Source organism: Mesocricetus auratus, unplaced genomic scaffold (genome assembly GCF_017639785.1).
Source record: "Mesocricetus auratus isolate SY011 unplaced genomic scaffold, BCM_Maur_2.0 Super-Scaffold_100033, whole genome shotgun sequence".
Lineage (NCBI taxonomy): Eukaryota > Metazoa > Chordata > Mammalia > Rodentia > Cricetidae > Mesocricetus > Mesocricetus auratus.
Genome location: NW_024429213.1, coordinates 6,185,184 through 6,204,322, shown reverse-complemented (window position 1 = coordinate 6,204,322; position 19,139 = coordinate 6,185,184). Strand labels below are relative to the sequence as shown.

At 40.5% G+C, this 19,139-nt stretch overlaps 1 protein-coding gene across 1 annotated transcript; it reads right to left on the bottom strand.

Moving 5' to 3' along the window:
- Positions 1 to 267: 267 nt before the first annotated feature.
- Positions 268 to 2,861, bottom strand: LOC121135235. The gene has a single exon (XM_040733726.1). It carries the CDS (start codon positions 2,646 to 2,648, stop codon positions 462 to 464), a length of 2,187 nt encoding a protein of 728 aa, XP_040589660.1. The 5' UTR covers positions 2,649 to 2,861; the 3' UTR covers positions 268 to 461.
- Positions 2,862 to 19,139: the final 16,278 nt, after the last annotated feature.

The following is a 19,139-nucleotide window of genomic DNA, read 5'->3' as shown; positions in this document are numbered from 1 at the left end:
TCCTTCTCCTCAATCCCTCCTCTTCTTCTTACTGCTTTTTCTTCTGAAGCCAAAGTGTGAACCAGAGCCTGCTTAGCTTTATCTCCAATCATTTTTACATTTAAAAATGATTTTATATTTTTAATTAGGTGTATGCATGTGGTTGTGGTATATTGGCACTAGGAATGAGGGCATTTTATTACACATTATGAATACATAGTAGAAACTCATGATGTGGAGATGAAAGAATTAGAAACATTCAAGCAATATTGTCAAATAAGCCACACAAATTATTTAGCAAACATGTATTTGTTGTTGAAATCGTGGTTAAAAAACACTTAATATTTTTTTATTTCTGTTCATAATACCCAACCTGAATTACTAAGCCCTCTATACTTTTCAAGAAAATCAAATACACAATGAAAATAGCAAACACAGAAATGTTTACTAGTCTAGGCCACAAAATAGTGGTCAGGAGATCCTCACAGGGCTTTGAAACAATATGCGACAGAAGCCAATTCATAATCGCTTGCTCTAAAGAGAGAAGTGGAATTCTCTGCTAGGTAATTAAGGAAATCATGCATGTACCCAGACAGTAACATTAGACTGCCCCTATTAAAGGACAAATGGGTCAATGCACTCCCAATATTCACAAATAATCTCAGGAGGTGTGGAGCTCCATAAACCTGAGACATTGGAATACCTGGGTAAGCCAGGAGGATGTCAGCATACTGGGGTCTTTCAAACTGGCAGAGCAGCTGGGTGCCCAGCATCTTGTTAAAATACTCTCTTATTCCATACACAAGTTCATCAACGGAATATTCCCTATTATCACACTTTTCCTGTGATTTCACGAAATTGACATAGTCTGCCAGAATACGATCTACATTCTTGTCAGCAGGGAGATGGAATAACTGCATCTGTGTGTTTACCAAGTTCCAGTCCTGAACAAGGCATGCTTTTAGTTTTTGAGGCAACTTCAATTCAACGCCGATTCTCATATTCTCTGTCTGCATACGCTGACCATTGGTGACAGCCCCAGCCACATTATGGTGGGTGACTTGGGGTACTTGGCTGGTATCACTGCCAATGCTGCTTTGTGGAGCATCCTGCATGCTATTTGGCATGGGCACCACAGGCATGGATCCTGAAGAGGGTGTCTCTACATGAAAGCCTTTCTCCATGGAGGGATGACCTTGCTCCACAGAGTACCCATTGTCTCCTGTGTTGCTTTCCTCATGAGTGTAGCTGTCTTGGATCTCAACACTCTCACCAGAACGAAATTTCTTTTCTACGCTCTCTTTATTGGCAGAGAGCTGTCTCTCCTCAGGGTGAACTGCGAAGTGGATTCTCTTGGAAGATAGGTCTTTCTCTGGAAGACGACTCTTTTTGGGAGGGCAACTGTTCTCAGCAGACAGATGATTTTCTGCCCAGAGGCTTCTCTTTGGAAGCCTACCTCTCCTTGTGGAGAGATTTTGCCCTGTAGTGTATCCCCTATCTGGTGACCGACCTTTTTCGGGAGAGTGGCTTTTCTTCTGAGGGTGACTTGTCCCTGTGGGGTGATCTTTCACTGTAGAAGGTCTTTCCTTCACAGTATTTTCTCTTTTCACTGAGCGACCCTCCACCACAGGGCACCCTTGGATGCGGTGACCCCTCCATGTAGGGGTATCTTCACCTGCATAGAGTCTGCTCCGTGCCAAGTTAACCCATTCCTCTGAGCGACCCTCCTTTGCAGGGTGGCTTTTGAGGTGGTGACCTCTCCCTGCAGATCCACTCTTGTTTGTTGACCAACCCTTCTCTGCCAGATGACTTTTGTTGGCAGGCAGACCTCTGCCTATAGGGTGATCTTCCTCAGTGGAGAGTTCTCTTTTCACAGAACACTCTCCATCTATCTGGCAATCTCTCTGTGTACAGCTAAGTTTCTTGGCTGAGCGGTCTTTCTCTTCAGGGTGATGGTTTTCCACAAAGGGTCCTCTCCCGTCCAAGTCACCTTCATTAGGAGATGAACTCTTCTTCATAGAAAGACCTTTCTTTGCAGGTTGACATCTCTCAGTAGAGTGGCCTCTCTCTTCATAGGGACCTCTCTCACCCAAGCCACCTTCCTCTGTAGAATGATCTTTTTCTGTAAGACATCTTTTCTGGTTAAGGCAACCTCCCTGTGTAGGTAGATCTTTCTCAGCCGAGAGATGCTCTTCGATTGAGTGACTTTCTTCAGGAGAGTGATACCTCATCCCAGAGAGTTGCTTCTTGAAGTGGTGCTTCCGGTCACAGGGTCCTTTCTCTGTAGTAGGACATTCTTCATCATCGCAAGCGTCATCGTCTATCATAATCATCTTAGGCAAGAGGACGTTCGGCATAACGTAGTACATACAAGCCGTGTAACTGGTTTTTGCAATGTGATGCTTCTCGGTGGACGGCTTGTTCTCTGCTGTGCAGGTTTCCTCATCCGACCCACCTGTCTCCACCGAGCTATGTTTTTTGGCTGGACAGCCCCATGGTCTTCTTGGAAGAGCTGACTGAACAGGCTCGTCTGACTCTTCTGACTGCTCTCCTGAGGAGCCATTTGTCACCTTTGTGACCGGACTGTTGCTTGGTGTCAGACTCACGAGGTCATCATCTTCAGGATTATGCTGGTCACGCACATGAGGATCTTTCTCTCTGTCACTCATTTAAGCAATCTTCTGGCTTTATATTTAAATAATAAATGAATCCCCAGGTTTCCTGTGATTGTCTGGGAACACAGCCCAGAAGTCTGCAGTCTGAATTCGTTCTACAACCAGGATCCAATCTCCTGGTTGTCCATCAAATTTAGCCCCTTTTAAGGACGGCAGAGGCACTGCAGTGAGGAGCTCAACTGCTGCTCGTCCAACCGCCAGCTCAAAGTCTTGTTTCTCTGGCAACTATCTGTACACAAACGTCATCTTGGGGGCGGGCTTAGGCACTTCAGCCAATCGGCGGTCTTATGCAAATTGTAAGAGGTTCCACAGCCAAATGATTGGACCACCACTCTGATGTCATAGTAATGGCGCCTGGATAGGGGGAGAGTACTTCCTTTTTACTTTTTCTTCTTTTAAAGACCAGATTGTACGCAAACTCACAAAGGTCCATCCCCAAGCTTCTGTCTCATCAGTGCTTTCATTACAGTCATGCATGCCCTGCTCATCTTTCTTGATTTATTCAACTTTCTGGGACTAATTCTCTGCCTAAATCACTTGGTTCCTACTCTTCAGTCCTGAGTGCATGGGTGTGGAGAAGCTCTAGACTTGAGCTACCTTCAGCACAGAGGGAGAAAATGAAAGGCGTATCATCTCTAGCTTCTCATCACTTAGGAAGAATAGGACTCTTAGCAATTAAAGATATATCTTGATAGAGGGGGCCACTAGAGGGCTAGGGAAAAACCTGGTGCCAGTAAAACCCCCAGGAATTCATAAGGGTGACCCCTGCTAAGTTGCTAGCAATAGTCCAGAGGGTGCCTGAGCAGGTCTTCTACTGTTATCAGATAGATGATTACCCTAATTGTTATCACAGAGCCTTCATCCATTAACCGATGGAAGCAGATGCAAATATCCACAGCCAAGTCCTGGGCTCCAGGGGTCCAGTTGAAGAGAGGGAGAAAGGATCATATGACCAAGGAGGTTCAAGATCATGACAGGGAAACCCACAGAGGTAGCTGACCCTTATTTATCAGTTCATGGGTTCTAGACCAACAGCTGAGAATCCTGAAGGAGACCAAACTAGGCCCTCTGCTTGTGGGTGACAGTTGTACTATTCTGTCTGTCTGTGAGTTCCCTAGCATTGGGACCATGACCTGACCTTGATGTATGAACTGGCCCTTTGGAACCTATTCCCTATGATTTGATTCCTTGTTTAGCCTTGATGCAGTGGGAGGAGCTTGATTCTGCCTCAGTTTAATATGCTATGCTTTGTTGATTGTTATGGGAGGCCTCACTCCATCTGAATGGAGACAGGAGGTGTGGATGGGGCTGTGGTGTGAAGGGAAGTGGGGAGGTGGGGAGGTGGGAATGGCAGGAGAGGAGGGAGGGAAACTGTGGTTTATATGTCAAATAAATAAAAAAACTGACAAAATATTATTTTTAGTTGATATTTTGACTTAAAATCATGATATTTACTTAAAACATACTTACACTATTTCCCTCCTTCCCTTTCCTCCCTCCATTCCCTTACATGCCACATCATCCCCTTGCTGCCTTTAAAATGCATTGCCTGTTTTCCTGAATTACTATATATAAGTATACCCTGCTGAGTCTGTTTAATGTTACTTGTATGTATATCACTTTGGACTGAACACTTGGATAATCAAGCAGAGGATGCATCCTTGAGGAAAACTATTTCTCCTGCTTTTAGCATTCTTTAGTTGCCTCTGGTTCTTTTTGTAGAGTGGGACCCCATGAGATCTTACCCCTTTCATGTGAATCTGTCTATTGTTGCTCTTGTTCAGATCTTGTTTAGACAACCATATTGCTTCAGTGAAGCTTTCCTGTCATTTCTGGGAGAAACGATCTCAATGCAGAAATCCTGGTCTTATTCTAACATTCTAACAATCTTTCCACCCTCTCTTCTGCCATGCTCACTAGGCCTTGGGTTCAAGGATTGTATTGTAAATATGCCATCTATGGCTGGGCACTCTATGATGAACTGTCCTCTGAATTTTAATCAGTGTGGTTTTCTGTAGTGATCTCCATCTGTTGCAAATAAAATTTCCTTTATGAGGAGACTCACACTTATCTGTGGATATAAGGGTAAGTATTTGTAATGCAGTTAGGGATTATACTAATTTAGTAAAATGGTGGTAATAAGTTCTTCTCTAAGATCCCTGACCTTACTATCCCTGAGTAGTTCAGTGGTATTCCAGTACCAAGCATAATTTTCCTTCTGTTGCAAGGGTCTCAAGTCCAGTTAGAGAATGTTGGTTACCACATATATATGAATGCCAACTTTGTTGCAATATTTTATTGTAATTTTACTCACTTTTTAAAGTTTTTTCATTCTTATATGTGAACTATATTTGCATCATTCCACTCTCCTGTTGTGGAGTATTATTTTAAGGCGTGTTACATTTGCTTATGCTGTGGAAGATTTCTTTTATGATGTAAAGATACTATTTTGTTTGTGTCACATTTGTGAAGCTATGGTTCTTTGCCTAGCTGAAAGACCTAATGATCTAATAAAGAGCAAAACAGTCAATAGGCAGGGCTGGCATTCCAAGAATATAAAAAGAAGGAGAAACCTGGAAGAAGAAGAAGGAGCAAGATAGAATAAGGAGAGAAGGATGTCAGAGGCCAACCACCTAGTCACCCAGCCACCCAGTCAGCCAGAGAGTAAGAGTGAAAGTAAAATATAGAGAAGAAAAGGAAAAAGCCCAGAGGCAAAAGGTAGATGAGATAAGTTAGGAAAAGCTGGCTAGAAACAAGCCAAGCTAGGGCCAGGCATTCAAAAGTAATAATAAACTGTGTGATTTATTTGGGTGCTGGGTGTTAGGCCCCTCAAAAGAGTAAACAAAAGTAAAATAACAACCAACAACACTCTCCCTTTGTTTGTTCCAATCTCCTATGACCTCTGACTCATGCTCAAGTTTACAGACTTTTTCATTATTACTGCTATACACTTTCAGATACACACTTAGACACAGATACAAACAAATATATAACTACAAACTGCTTAGTGTTGCTTGTATGTGTGCTTTTTTAATAGTTTATTTATTTTTATTTTTATTTTCTTTTTATTTTTTCAATTTTACGAGACAGGGTTTCTCTGTATTGTTTTGGAGGCTGTCGGTCCAGCCTATCCTCAAACTCACAGAGATTTGCCTGCCTCTGCCTCCCGAGTGCTGGGAATAAAGGCGTGCACCACCACCGCCGGCTTGTATATGTGCTTTTTATGAATACTCAGGAAACGTTTTGAAAGTTGGGATTTAAAGACTATAAGAGTCAGAGGGCCAGAGCATCTGGTGACAGACTGTGTCTTCTGTATATGATAGGAAAGCTGCATCCATGAAATCACAGCAATATGGTTGCCTAAACAAAACCTGAAGAAAGATGATGCCAGTTTACCTGACAACATGGATGAGGCAAACATCATAAAGAACAAACTCTAGACAAAAAGCTACGGACAATTAATGATTACAAAAAGAGGGAGAGTAAGTCTTATCCCTCAGTTGAGCCCCATAACTGGTTATCTAACACCAGCCCACTGTTAAATTAAAAATTTTTATTTTAGGGGAAATTTCATATTTGAGTACTGTATGTATTATATAGCTGTCCATTTCTCTCCCTGGGACAACTTCTCCAGTGTACCCCCATGCCTAAAATTCATGACCTCTTCTTTTTTCATGCAAATTCTTTCATGCAATATATTTTGATTATGTGTTCCCTTCCCCCAATTCCTCCCAGATCCTTCCCACCTCCCTACTCAGCCAACTTAATATTCTTTTCCTCTTTTCCTCACCTCTTCGTCTCCAAAAAGAAAACAGAACAAACAATAACCAATAAAAATACCAAAACAAAACAAATGAAACAAAAAGCCGCACACACACATAAAAAATCATGGAGTTTGCTTTGATTTGAGCAACTTCTCCTGGACATGGGTATGAGCATGGGGTCTTCTCTGTGGTGTGGTGATACTCTATTGGAGACAACTGATTTTTCCTTTCCCAGCAGTTATCAGTTGCAAATAACTTGGTCATGCCCTCTTCTTATTTAATTATTGCGATATATATATATATATATATGAAGGTGACTTTGCATGTTTATTTACATCACATATCTCCAATTTTACAAAAAGTTTTCCAATCCACAAATCTGGTGCTTAGGATATAGCTTAGTGATAGAGAAATTGCCTGTCATGCACACAGCAATGGTTTCCAACTTTAGGCCAACCTGAAATAATTTTAATATCCATATTTTCATCATTCCTCTCAGGGTTCCTCCTTTTTACATCTGCACCATTCAGTGCTTTACTTTCATTTTCAGATATAAAAAGAGGCTCACTTGGCAGGGACTCAAGCTTTAGAGAATTCAACAGTAAAAATATTTGGAAATATGAAGCTTAGTTTACAAATAATGATGGGCACCTCTCAGTTTACAAATAAACATGGGTATCTGTCACTGCAGAGGCACAGTACAACTCACTCTACAAGTGCCCAATTTTCAACGTGACACCATTTTATTCCCCCATTATGCTAATCCACACTTCTCCCAATTCCTCAAAAGTAAAGATAACCAACTCAATGCTTATGGTTTACGCTGCTCTCGAAACTACAAATGGACATATCTTTTGAGGTCTAACAGATTTGAATGGCAGAAGAAGTAAAATAAAAGAAAGAAGCCATCTCTCAAATCCATCTCAGACATAAGAAGCCAAGAGAATTTTGTCTTTTAAAATATCCCCCAGTAAAACTGAGGGTCCATTTTATAGTTTTCTTTGTGGTGTCATTCAAATTTACGAGGAATTACCAAGCATCATGGTATTTGTCACATGGCATTTGAAAGGAATTCTGCCATACTAAGTCATTCATATCATTCTTTTATTTAAATTAGAATCAAGCTTGCTTCACATGTCAATCCCAACTCCCTCTCCCTACCCTTCTCCCCCGCCCCTCACCAACTTTCTCAACTCCCCAACCAATCCCCACTCCACTCTCCAGGGAGGGTGAGGCCCTTCATGGGGGACCTCCAAAGTCTGTCATATCATCCAAGGCATGTCTATGCCCTACCCCATGTATGCAGGCTGAGAGAGCATCCTCCATATGGAATGGGCTCCCAATGTCCATCTGGATGCCAAGGACAATACTGATCTTTGCTCAAGGCCCCAAAGAATGCTGAGGCCCTCACTGACACCCACCTTCAGGGGCTATGGATCAGTCCCATGCTGGCCTCTCAACTATCAGTCTGGGATTCATGAGATCCCCGTTGTTCAGGTGAGCTGTTTCTGTGGGTTTCTCCAGCCTGGTCTTGACCCCTTTGCTCATCACTCCTCCCTCTCTGCAACTGGTTTCCAGGAGTTCAGTTCAGTGTTTAGCTGTGGGTGTCTGCCTCTGTTTCCATCAGCCACTGGATTAAGACTCTAGGAACACATATAAGAAAGTCATCAATCTCATTATTGGGGAAGGACTTTTAAGGTAGCGTCTCTACTATTGCTTAGAATGTGTTGTGGCTGAATTCTAACTTTAAAGCATAGTGGTCTGATAAGATTCAGGAGGTTATTCCAATTCTTTGTACCTGTTGAGGTTTGCTATATTGCCAAGTATGTGGTCAATTTAGAGAAGGTCCCATGTGGTACTGAGAAGAAGGTGTACTTTTTTGTGTTTGGATGGAATGTTCTATAGATGTCTGCTAAACACAATTGGGTCATAACTTCTATTAGTTCCTTTGTTACCTTGATAAGTTATTGTCTGGTGGTCCTGTCTAGTGGTGAGAGTGGGGTGTTGAAGTCTCCCACTATAAGTTTGTGAGGTTTTATGTGTGATTTGAATTTTAGTAACGTTTCTTTTACAAATGTGGGCACCTTTGTATCTGGGGCATAGATGTTCAGAATTGAGGCTTCATCCTGATGATGAATGTGAAATGACCTTCTTCAGCTCTTGATTGATTTTAGTCTGAAGTCTAAATGGTAGGTATTAGGATAGCTACACAAGTTTGTTTCTTGCGTCCATTTTATTGGAAAATCTTATCCCAAAACTTTAGTCTGCGGTAATGTCTGCCTTTGAAGTTGAGGTGTGTTTCTTGTATTCAGCAGAAGGATGGACTCTGTCTTCATATCTGTTCTGTTAGCCTGTGTCTTATATTCACCTTTATTATATAGGAAATTTTATCCAAAGAAAAGAGGAGAGGGATCGGGAGGAATTTCTAATCTTAAAATAGATTTTTTTCCACACAATATATTCTGATCTGATCCCTTCTGCAACTCCTCCCACATCCCTTTCCATCCAAATCCTGACCATTTCTTTCTCTCTCTCATTCAAACACAAAGAGGCATTTAAAAATTAATAAAATAAAATAATAACCTGAAAAAGGACAAAATAAAAAAACATAAGAAAAACAGTCAATGAAAATGATCAAGAAAAATTTTGAAGGTCATATTCTCTTGAGGCTTCTGCATCTCCTGTTTCACTACTGTCTGTGTTCTGGTAACCTTTGCAGGCATATGCTCACTGTCATCCTCAAGCTTACACACCGCAAAACATTTCACATCACATTTCATTTTTCTATTTAAATTAGAAACAGGCTTGCTTCGCATGTCAATCCCAGCTCTCTCTCCCTCCCTTCCTCCCCCATTCTTGCCAGGTCCAACAGCCCCTCACCCAATTCCCTCTCAGTTTCATAGGGAGGGTAAGGCCCTCCATGGGGTATCTCCAGAGTCAGTCATTACCTTCAAGGAAGAGCCTAGGCCCTCCCCCCAAGAGTCCAGGCTGAGAGAGCATCCCTCAATGTGGGATGGGCATGCAAAGTAAATTTATATGCCTGGGATAAATACTGATCCACTATCCAAGGCCCCATAGATTGCCTAGGCCTCCTCACTGACACCCATATTCAGCGGGTCTGCATCAGTCCCATGCTGGGCTACCAGTCATCAGTCTGGGGTCAAAGAGTTCTCCAATGTTCAGGTCAGCTGATTTTGTGGGTTAAACCACCTCAGTCTTGAACACTTTGCTCATCAGTTCTCCCTCTCTGTCACTGGGTTCCAGGAGTTTGGTTCAGTGTTTAACCTTGGGTTTCTGCCTTTGCTTCCATCAGTCTCTGGATGAAGGTTCTGTTTCCCAGATTCTCTGGCAGTGGAATTGTAGACTGGCACTGCCGTGATCCATGTCAAAAATCCATATATGAATGAGTACATACCATGTTTGTCTTTTTGTGACTGGGTTACCTTACTCAAAATGGTTTCTTCTAGTGACGTCCACTTGCCAGCAAATTTCAAGAATCCATTGGTTTTTTTTTTTCCGCTGAATAGTACCCCATTGTGTAAATGTACCACATTTTCTCTATCCACTCTTGAGTTCAAGGGCATCTAGGTTGCTTCCAGGTTCTGGCTATTACAAATAATGCTGCTATGAATATAGTGGAACATATGTCCTTATTGTATGAATGTGCATCTTTTGCATATATGACTAAATTTTCAAATTTTATGGAGTATAGGTTTACAAAGTATGACCTGATGATTCCCTGGAGTTTCTCAGTGTCCAGTGTTATGTCCTCCTTTTCATTTCTGATTTTGTTAATTTGCATGTTCACACTATGTTGTTTGGTATGTTTAGATAAAGGATTGTCTATCTTGATGATTTTCTTAAAGAACTAACTCTTTGTTATATTGATGCTTTAATTGTTTTCCTAGTTTCTAATTATTGATTTCAGTCCTCAGTTTGATTATTTCCTGGCATCTACTCCTCCGGGGTGAGTTTCCTTCTTTGTGTTCTAGAGCTTTCACTTGTGCTGTTAATCCTCTAGTGTGACTATTCTCTATTTTCTTCATGTGGACACTTTGAACTTTCTTCTTAGCACTGCTTTCAAAGTGTCCCATATGTTTAAATATATTGTGTCTTCATTCTCATTGAATTCTAGAAAGTCTTTAATGTCTTTTTTATTTCTTCTTTGACCCAGGAATAGTGGAATTTCACATTATTCAATTTCCATGTGTTTGTAGGTTTCTGGAATTGTGTGTGGATATACCCTGCTTTTTCTTTTGACTTTTGGTCAAGTGGAATTATATATTGCCTATGTTTTTCTGGTTGTATTTAAGTTCTTGGGTTGGAGTTTTCCTTCCAGAACTTTCTGTAGTGTTGAATTATTGGATATGAATTGTTTAATTATAGTTTTGTAATGGAATATCTTGTTTTCTCCAACTATAGTGATTGAATGCTTTGCAGTTTACAATGGTCTGGGCAGGCATCCATGGTGTCTTAGTGTTGGTATAAAATCTATCCAGCCCTTTCTGGCTTTCAGACTTTCCATGGAGAAGACAGGTGTAATTCTGATAGGTTTGCCTTTGTATGTTACTTGAAATTTTTCCTTAGCTTCTCTTAATATTCTTTCTCTACTCTGTATGTTTGGGGTCTTGATTATTATGTGGTGAGGGAATATTTTTGTGGACCACTCTATTTTTCTGTAACCTTCTTGTACCTTCATTGGTATGTCTTTCTTTAAGTTGGGAAAGTTTTCTTCTATATGAATATGTTTTGCCCCTTTGACTTGAGTTTCTTCACCTTCTTCTAAACCTATTATTCTTATGTTTGGTCTTTTCACAGTATCCCATATTTCCTGAATATTTTGTGTTAGGTATATGTTGGAATTAAGATTTTCTTTGGTCGATGAATCTGTCTATGTCTCCTAGTGTATTTTCAACACCTGAAATTCTTTCTTCAATCTCTTGTATTCTGTTGGTTATTTTCATCTGTAGTACTTGTCTGTTTGCCCATCTTTTCTGTATCCAGCATTCCTTCATACTGCATTTGTTTTTTCTTGTCTCTATTTCATCCCTTGCACTGTTTATTTTATTTCTTGCAATTTTTGCTTTGTCTTTTCCTCCCGTTTGTGCATGTTTTGGTTTGTTTTTCTTCAATTTCTTTCATTTTTGATTTGTTTTTTCTTCCCGTTCTTTAAGGTATTTTCTCATATCCTCTTTGAGGGCCTCTATCATTTTCATGAAGTTGTTTTTAAGGTCATTCTATTCTGCTTCATTTGCATCAAAGTGTTCAGGTCTTGCTGGTGTAGTCTCTATGCCCTGTCCAGCAGGGCACAACGGGTTCAAGCCCAGGGGAACCTGGATTGAATGAGGCAAGAGACAAGAGACAAGAGGAGATATGGGCAGCAAGAAAACATGGCTGATCAAGCAGCCATTTAATGAAAGCTCTGTATAGGCTTAAATAGGGGAAATGAGGTAGGGGGATGCAGGAAAATAAGGGAGGGGTCAGTGCCTAGTAATTGGCTGAGTAGTGTTCTTGGTCACCTACACAGGAGTGTGTTTTTGATCACGTTCAAAGGGTGCTGGCAGACCACCACTGAGCTAGCAGCAGGAGTGAAGAGGTGTTAGTGCTAAGTAGCCTAACTGCTCCTTGCAGTTAGTTGAGTAACCTAACTGTAGATTGCTATCAGCTATTCCTGTGAGCCCAGTTTCTATTCATATGGAAGCTGGGGAGGGGATGGACTATTCTTTAAAAAGACTGACAATATTTACAAGAGGTTTTAAATAACAATGATCGCTCCCAACACCTCTAGACTCTGGTGATATCATATTGGCTTTTATGTTGCTGAGTGTGTTTTTATATTGTCTCCTTCCCATCACTTCTTCCAGTGGGTGCAGGTGGAGTCTCCTCCTCTCCTGGTGGGTATGGCTCCAAGATTCTCCTGTGGTGAGTGCAAGCAGGTTCAATACCTTCACACCCATGGAGGAGTTGCTAGATGAGTAAGAACATACAGGGTAGGGAGATTGGGATGAGACTAAAGGGATAATTACTATAAGGATGGAGAGTTTTCACCTTCCTCATTTTAACTAGAAAGACAGAGAGGCAGAAACCTAATGATAAAATTCAACAGAAGCCAAGAGGCTTGAAAGATTTGATAAAAAGGCTCTCCCAGGAGATAAACAAGGCCAAGGCAAAAACCTAGAAAGCTCACAGCCTTGAGAGCTGCTGCCCAGTCAAATGTATAAAAAATGCTATTAATATAGCCAGTCAGAAACTATTTTAAAACCTTATAGAGAAAGAAAGACAACACAGATAAATTTAGATTTTTTTCTGATTTTGGATGCTCATGATTCAAGGATTGCCTATAGCTACTGTGTTCACAAGAGACTTCAATTAAAGAAATTTCATTTCAACTAAGTAACCACAAACTAGGCAAAAGGAGAGATGAGAGACATGTGCATGTTATGTGTGTATGATGTGGCCACACCTGTATGTCCAGAATGTGATTGTGAATGTGTAAATGTTGACAAAAAACTGCTCGAATTGCCTTGTATATGATTAAAAGGATACTTAAATTACTTTTGATATAGTTAAAAAGCTACCTAAATTGCATTGGATATAGCCAAAAGGAGCATCCAGTCAGTCAGTGTCTCAACAGGAAAGGTTGGGGATTTGAGGCCTCAGAACCACTTGGTGAAAAAATAGCAGAAGCCTACAGCATGGCCTAGAAGCCAAAAGAATCTGTATGGATGATTCTATAAAGTTTATCAGAGGAAAGGATATAGAGACCTCCTAAATTTCTATGGTTAAAAAAGAAAATCTAGCAAATGAGAGACAATGCATGATTTGAAAAAGGTTTTTAAAAAGAAGCCTCAGGGAACTGCTGCCCAGTTAGACCCTGCCCATAAAGGTGTCGGGGTAGATACAAATTAGGCCATGTCAGCTAAGATGAAAATGAGGTCTTGTCAGCTAGCAAGCACTTTACATGTTGGATTAGAAAAATAGTGCTCACAAATTTCAAGTAATTTTCAAAAGTTATTTGGGACATGTGTTATAGCCTAAAGAAATTAAGCCTCAAAAATTAGAAAGGATAGTTTGCAATCTTTGAGTGATGTTCAGAAGTTGTTAGGAAATATTCAATGGTTATGTCCTTTTTTAAGGGCATCTACTGATGATTTAAAGCCTTTAAATGAGATTCTAAAAGGAGATCGTGATCCCAATTCACCTAGACAGTTAACTATAGAAAGTAGACAAGTTTGTCTGTTGTTAGTGACTGTAGTCTGGCATCAGCAGATGTTGTATTAACAGTACAAAACCATGGGAATTTTATGCTGTCTCCCAGCCAAAGTGTTAAATCCTTATTTTAAAGCAGTACCCTGTATGTTGCATAAAATGTCAAATGGAATCTAGGACATATTTTGACCAAGCACAAAGTATAATACATGTTCCTTACACCAAGCAACAAGTTGATTGGTTGCTTCAGAACAGTAATTCATGGGCAACTGCTTTTGATCAAATATCAGGGAGAATTGATAATCAGTTTACAGCTCATAGGCTGTTAGAGTTTAAGCTCATACATCATTTAAATTCTCCAAAACTGTAAAGAATAGTCCTGTAAAAGATGCTATGCTGGTTTTTACTGACGATTATCCTAATGAAAGAGCAACTTTTGTTATTGATGGTAAGAAATATGTGCAGCAAATAACTCTGACTTCAGCTCAGATAGTCAAGTTACAAACTTTCACAATCATTTTTCAGCTTCTATTAAATTATTCATTTAATTTGTATACTGAGAATCATTATGTTTTTTTTATTAATATGTTTTTTATTTTCCATTTTAAATTTAGATAAGAAACAAGGTTGCTTCACAAGTCAGTACGAGGTCCCTCTCCCTTTCCCTCCCCTCCTCCCGTGCCCTCCCCCCCATCCTCCCCCCCGTTATCCCCTCTTTCCCCCAGGGAGGGTGAGGCCCTCCATGGGGGTGTCCATAGTCTGTCATTTCATATAGGGCAGGGCCTAGACCCTTCGCCAAGAGTTCAGGGTGAGAGTGCACCTCACATTGTTCTATGGGAGTCCAGAGACCGTGTGTATACTTGGGATGGGTACTGATCTGCTGTCCAAGGCTCAATAGATTACCTAGGCCTCCTCACTGACACCCAGATTCAGGGGGTCTTGATCAGTCCCATGCTGGCTTCCCAGGCTGATGCCTGGGATTCAAGAGTTAACCTTTGTCTGGTCAGCTGTTTCTGGGGGTTCAACCAGCCCAGTCTTAATCCCTTTGAGCATCAGTCCTCCCTCTCTGATACTGGCTTTCTTGAGTTCAGCTCAGTACTTAACCAGCCAGTAAATGAAGTTTCTGTTTCCCAGACTCTCTGGCAATAGGATTGTAGGCTGGCACTCCCCAGATCTATGTCTAAAATCCATATATGAGAGAGTACATGCCATGTTTCTCTTTTTGTGACTGGGTTACCTCACTCAGGATGGTTTCTTCTAGTGTCATCCATTTGCCTGCGAATCTCATGATTCCATTATTTTTTTCTGCTGAATAGTACTCCATTGTGTAGATGTACCACATTTTCTCTATCCATTCTTCGGGTGAGGGACATCTAGGTTGCTTCCAAGTTCTGGCTATTACAAATAAAGCTGCTATGAACATAGTGGAACAGACATCTTTGTTATATGAATGGGCATCTTTTGGATATATGCCTAAGAGTGGAGTTGCTGGGTCTTGTGGTAGGTTTATTCCCATTTTTCTGAGGAATCTCCATACTGCTTTCCAAAGTGGCTGAACCAGTTGGCACTCCCACCAGCAATGGAGGGGTGTCCCCCTTTCACCACATCCTCTCCAGCATAAATTGTCATTGGTGTTTTTGATTTTAGCCATTCTGACAGGAGTGAGATGGTATCTCAGAGTTGCTTTGATTTGCATTTCCCGGATGGCTAAGGATGTTGAGCACTTTCTCAAGTGCCTCTCAGCCATTTTAGACTCCTCTATTGAAAACTCTCTATTTAGTTCTGCAGCCCACTTCTTAATTGGGTCCTTTGGTGTTTTGGAGACTTGCTTTTTGAGTTCTTTGTAAATTTTGGATATCAACCCTCTGTCAGATGTGGGATTAGTGAATATTTTTTCCCATTCTGTGGGCTGCCTTTTTGTCTTGCTGACTGTGTCCTTTGCCTTACAGAAGCTTCTCAGTTTCAGTAGGTCCCATTTATTAATTGTTGATCTCACTGTCTGTGCTACTGGTGTTATGTTCAGGAAGCTGTCTCCTGTACCAATTCTTTCAAGGGTACCACCCACTTTCTCTTCTAAGAGGTTCAGTGTGGCTGGATTTATGTTGAGGTCTTTGATCCATTTGGACTTAAGTTTTGTGCATGGCGATAAACATGGATCGATCCGCATTCTTCTACATGCCAGTCTCCAGTTATGCCAGCACCATTTGTTGAAGATGCTTTCTTTATTCCATTGTATATTTTTAGCTTCTTTGTCAAAGATCAGATGTTCGTACGTGTGTGGGTTAATACTCAGGTTTTCAATTCGATTCCATTGGTCTACCTGTCTATTTTTGTGCCAATACCAAGCTGTTTTCAGGACTATAGCTCTGTAATAGAGCTTGAGGTCAGGGATGGTGATGCCTCCGGACGTTGCCTTGTTGAACAGGGTTGTTTTGGCTATCCTGGGTCTTTTGTTTTTCCATACAAAATTGATTATTGTTCTTTCAAGGTCTGTGAAGAATTGTGCTGGGATTTTAATGGGGATAGCATTGAATCTGTAGATTGCTTTTGGCAGGATTGCCATTTTTACTACATTGATCCTACCTATCCAAGAGCATGGGAGATCTTTGCATTTTCTGAGGGCTTCTTTAATTTCTTTCTTTAAAGATTCAAAGTTCTTATGATACAGGTCTTTCACTTGTTTGGTTAGCGTTACCCCAAGGTATTTTATGTTGTTTGTGGCAATTGTAAAGGGTGATGTTTCTCTGATTTCTCTTTCAGCCCTTTTATTATCTGTATATAGTAGGGCTACTGACTTTCTTGAGTTGATCTTGTAACCTGCCACTTTGCTGAAGGTGTTAATCAGCTGTAAGAGTTCCCTGGTAGAGTTCTTTGGGTCACTGATATAAACTATCATATCGTCTGCAAACAGTGAAAGTTTGACTTCTTCCTTCCCAATTTGTATCCCCTTGATCCCCCTTTGTTGTCGTATGGCTATAGCTAGAACTTCAAGTACCATGTTGAAAAGGTATGGAGAGAGTGGACAGCCTTGTTTTGTTCCTGATTTTAGAGGAATTGCGTTGAGTTTCTGTCCATTTAGTTTGATGTTGGCTGTTGGTTTACTGTATATGGCTTTTATTATGTTTAAGTATGTCCCTGTTATCCCAGATCTCTCCAAGACCTTTATCATGAAGGGGTGTTGGATTTTGTCAAAGGCTTTTTCAGCATCTAGTGAGATTATCATGTGATTTTTGTTTTTCAGCTTGTTTATATGGTGGATTACGTTGATGGATTTTCGTATGTTGAACCATCCCTGCATCCCTGGGATGAAACCTACTTGATCGTGGTGAATGATTGTTTTGATGTGTTCTTGGATCCGATTTGCCAGTATTTTATTGAGTATTTTTGCATCAATGTTCATGAGGGATATTGGTCTGAAGTTCTCTTTCTTGGTTGTATCTTTGTGTGGCTTGGGGATCAAGGTTATTGAAGCCTCATAGAAAGAGTTTGGCAAAGACCCTTCTGCTTCTATTGTGTGGAACACTTTGAGAAGAATTGGTATAAGCTGTTCTTTGAATTTGTGGTAGAATTCTGCCCTGAGGCCATCTGGACCTGGACTTTTTTTGGTTGGGAGACTTTTGATGACAGCTTCTATTTCCATAAGGGTTATAGGTCTATTTAAATTGCTTATCTGTTCTTGATTTAGTTTTGGCAAATGATAGCTGTCCAGGAAGTCATCCATTTCCTTTAAATTTTCGAATTTTGTGGAGTACAGGTTTTCAAAGTATGACCTAATGATTCTCTGGATTTCCTCAGAGTCTGTTTTTATGTCCCCCTTTTCATTTCTGATTTTGTTAATTTGCGTGTTCACTCTCTGCTGTTTGGTAAGTTTGGACAAAGGTTTGTCTATCTTGTTGATTTTCTCAAAGAACCAACTCTTCGTTGCATTGATTCTTTGTATTGTTTTCCTGGTTTCTACTTTGTTGATTTCAGCCCTCAATTTGATTATTTCCTGGCGTCTACTCCTCCTGGGGGAGTTTGCTTCTTTGTGTTCTAGAGCTTTTAGCTGTGATGTTAATTCTCTGGTATAACTGTTTTCCTGTTTCTTCATGTGAGCACTTAGTGCTATGAACTTCCCCCGTAGCACTGTTTTCAAAGTGTCCCATAGGTTTGGGTATGTTGTGTCTTCATTGTCATTGAATTCGAGGAAGTCTTTAATTTCTTTTTTTATTTCCTCTTTGACCCAGGGATGGTGCAGTTGAGCATTATTCAATTTCCATAAGTTTGTAGGTTTTCTGCAATTTGTGTTGTTGTTGAATTCTAATTTTAAGGCATGGTGGTCTGATAAGATGCATGGAGTTATTCCAATTTTTTTGTAGCTGCTGAGGTTTGATATGTTGCCAAGTATGTGGTCGATTTTTGAGAAGGTTCCATGTGGTGGTGAGAAGAAGGTATATTCTTTTTTATGTGGATGAAATGTTCTATAGATATCTGTTAATCCCAGTTGGGTCATTACTTGTATTAGACCCTTTGCTTCTTTGTTGAGTTCCTGTCTGGTATTCTTGTCTAGTGGTGAGAGTGTCGTGTTGAAATCTCCCACTATAACTGTGTGGGGCTTTAGATGAGATTTAAGTTCTAATAATGTTTCTTTAACGAATGTGGATGCCTTTGTATTGGGGGCATAGATGTTCAGGATAGACACTTCGTCTTGGTGGGTTTCACCTGTGATGAGTATGTAATGACCTCCTTCATCTCTTTTGATTGATTTTATTTTAAAGTCTAGTTTGTTAGATATTAGGATTGCTACCCCTGCTTGTTTCTTGGGTCCATTTGATTGAAAAATTTTTTCCCAACCTTTAACTCTCAAGTAATGTCTATCTTTGAGGGTGAGGTGTGTTTCTTGTATGCAGCAGAAGGAAGGGTTCTGTCTTCGAATCCATTCTGCTAGTCTGTGTCTTTTTATGGGTGAGTTAAGGCCGTTAATATTGAGGGATATTAATGACCATTGATTGCTCATCCTTCTTCGATTTGCGATGGTTGTTATTGGTGGAATTATGTGTGGAATTTCGCCCCTTTGTTCTTTTGGCTGTTGGTAGAGAGGGATTCTCTAATGCTTATGTTTTTCTGGTTGTAATTAGCTTCCTTGGGTTGGAGTTTTCCTTCCAAAATTTTCTGTAGGGCTGGGTTAGTGGACACATATTGCTTGAATCTAGTTTTGTCATGGAATATCTTGTTTTCTCCGTCTATAGTGATTGAGAGCTTTGCCGGGTATAGTAGTCTGGGCTGGCATCCATGGTCTCTTAGTGTAGGTAGAATATCTATCCAGGACCTTCTGGCTTTCAGAGTTTCCATGGAGAAATCAGGTGTAATTCTGATAGGTCTGCCTTTATATGTTACTTGACCTTTTTCCTTAGCTGCTCTTAATATTCTTTCTTTATTCTGTATGTTTGGGGTCTTGATTATTATGTGGCGAGGGGATTTTTTTTGTGGTCCACTCTATTTGGTGTTCTGTAGGCTTCTTGTACCTTCATTG